The following is a 1141-nucleotide window of genomic DNA, read 5'->3' as shown; positions in this document are numbered from 1 at the left end:
AAGATTCAGGAACTTGTGAAAATAGATCTGATAAAGAGAGTATGAGTAAAAAACATGAACAAGATGAAGAATAAAAGGGAAATGATCCTAATAACATGAATAACTAATTGTTGTTCACATATTTATTGTTAGATTTAAACATGTTTTTGTTAAGGCAAGTTATTCTTGGGCGGGAAAATCTTCTCTATTGTTCTTGTTCAGCATTAATGATTATTAGGAATATTAACAAAACGGGTATCATCAACAGAGAATTGGAGAAGGTGAAAGAAATTTTGTTTGGATTGAATTTGTGGGTGAAATGGAATTGCAAAGCAACTCCTTTGATCAAAATATCTTGCTTTGTGAACTATTTTACGTTAGCGAACAATTTCCACTTTTTACAAGCTTTTCTGTTCAAATCCAGATCCGAACTCGATGTTCTTTGATGAAAAAAAAAACCTCAACAACTACTTTTACAATCCATTAGAAAGATCACAACAGTATTCATGGAAACCAGGTTCACCTTTTAAAAAAGTTACACACAACTTTATTTACAAAACTTTTTGAACATGAACCTAAAACTTAATTTAGATTGTAGTCATAGTCATCATCGTTCTTATCATGATGATCATGATGATCATGATGAGGATTGAAGATATCAAAATCCTTGGCTTCCTTTTCATCTTTTTCAGATTGTGCAACCTTTTCGTTTAGTACAGATCCTGGACCTGAGTTAGTTCTCAAGAGTTCGAGTATATATTCCAGTACATTGGATGGCAATCTCAAATCTAGTAGAGATGGGCCATTTCCAAGCATTCTTGGAATGGTAACTGGATGTGGTGGTGGTTGACCTTCTCCTCCAGCAACACTTGATGCTGTTTCATAACTTCCACCAGCATATGGAAGTAACTTCTCTTCTATGAAGATCATTTGAGATGAATATCCATAGGTGATTGGATTATTTTCATCTGAAATAGTTTCCTCTGAATTAATCAGGGCAAATGCGATAGGGTTTTCATTTATTCCATGATTTGGAACTTTGGATAACGGATTGATATATGAATCTTGGCCAGGATTCATAAATTCAAGAAGACTTTCGGATAGGGCTAATGATTCATCCTTTTTTCTATCATCTTCTGCATCTGGTAGATTGTACAATGAT

At 33.7% G+C, this 1141-nt stretch overlaps 1 protein-coding gene across 1 annotated transcript; it reads right to left on the bottom strand.

The window, feature by feature from the left end:
• Window positions 1-561: 561 nt before the first annotated feature.
• On the bottom strand, window positions 562-1059 carry NAEGRDRAFT_76717 (uncharacterized protein; the record flags this gene model as incomplete). Its single annotated transcript, XM_002668323.1, has 1 exon — window positions 562-1059. One exon carries the CDS (start codon window positions 1057-1059, stop codon window positions 562-564), a length of 498 nt encoding a protein of 165 aa, XP_002668369.1.
• Window positions 1060-1141: the final 82 nt, after the last annotated feature.

Source organism: Naegleria gruberi (assembly GCF_000004985.1).
Source record: "Naegleria gruberi genomic scaffold NAEGRscaffold_328, whole genome shotgun sequence".
NCBI lineage: Eukaryota > Heterolobosea > Eutetramitea > Acrasida > Naegleriidae > Naegleria > Naegleria gruberi.
The sequence above is the reverse complement of the archived record's forward strand: the minus strand, read 5'-3'. Positions and strand labels throughout refer to the sequence as shown.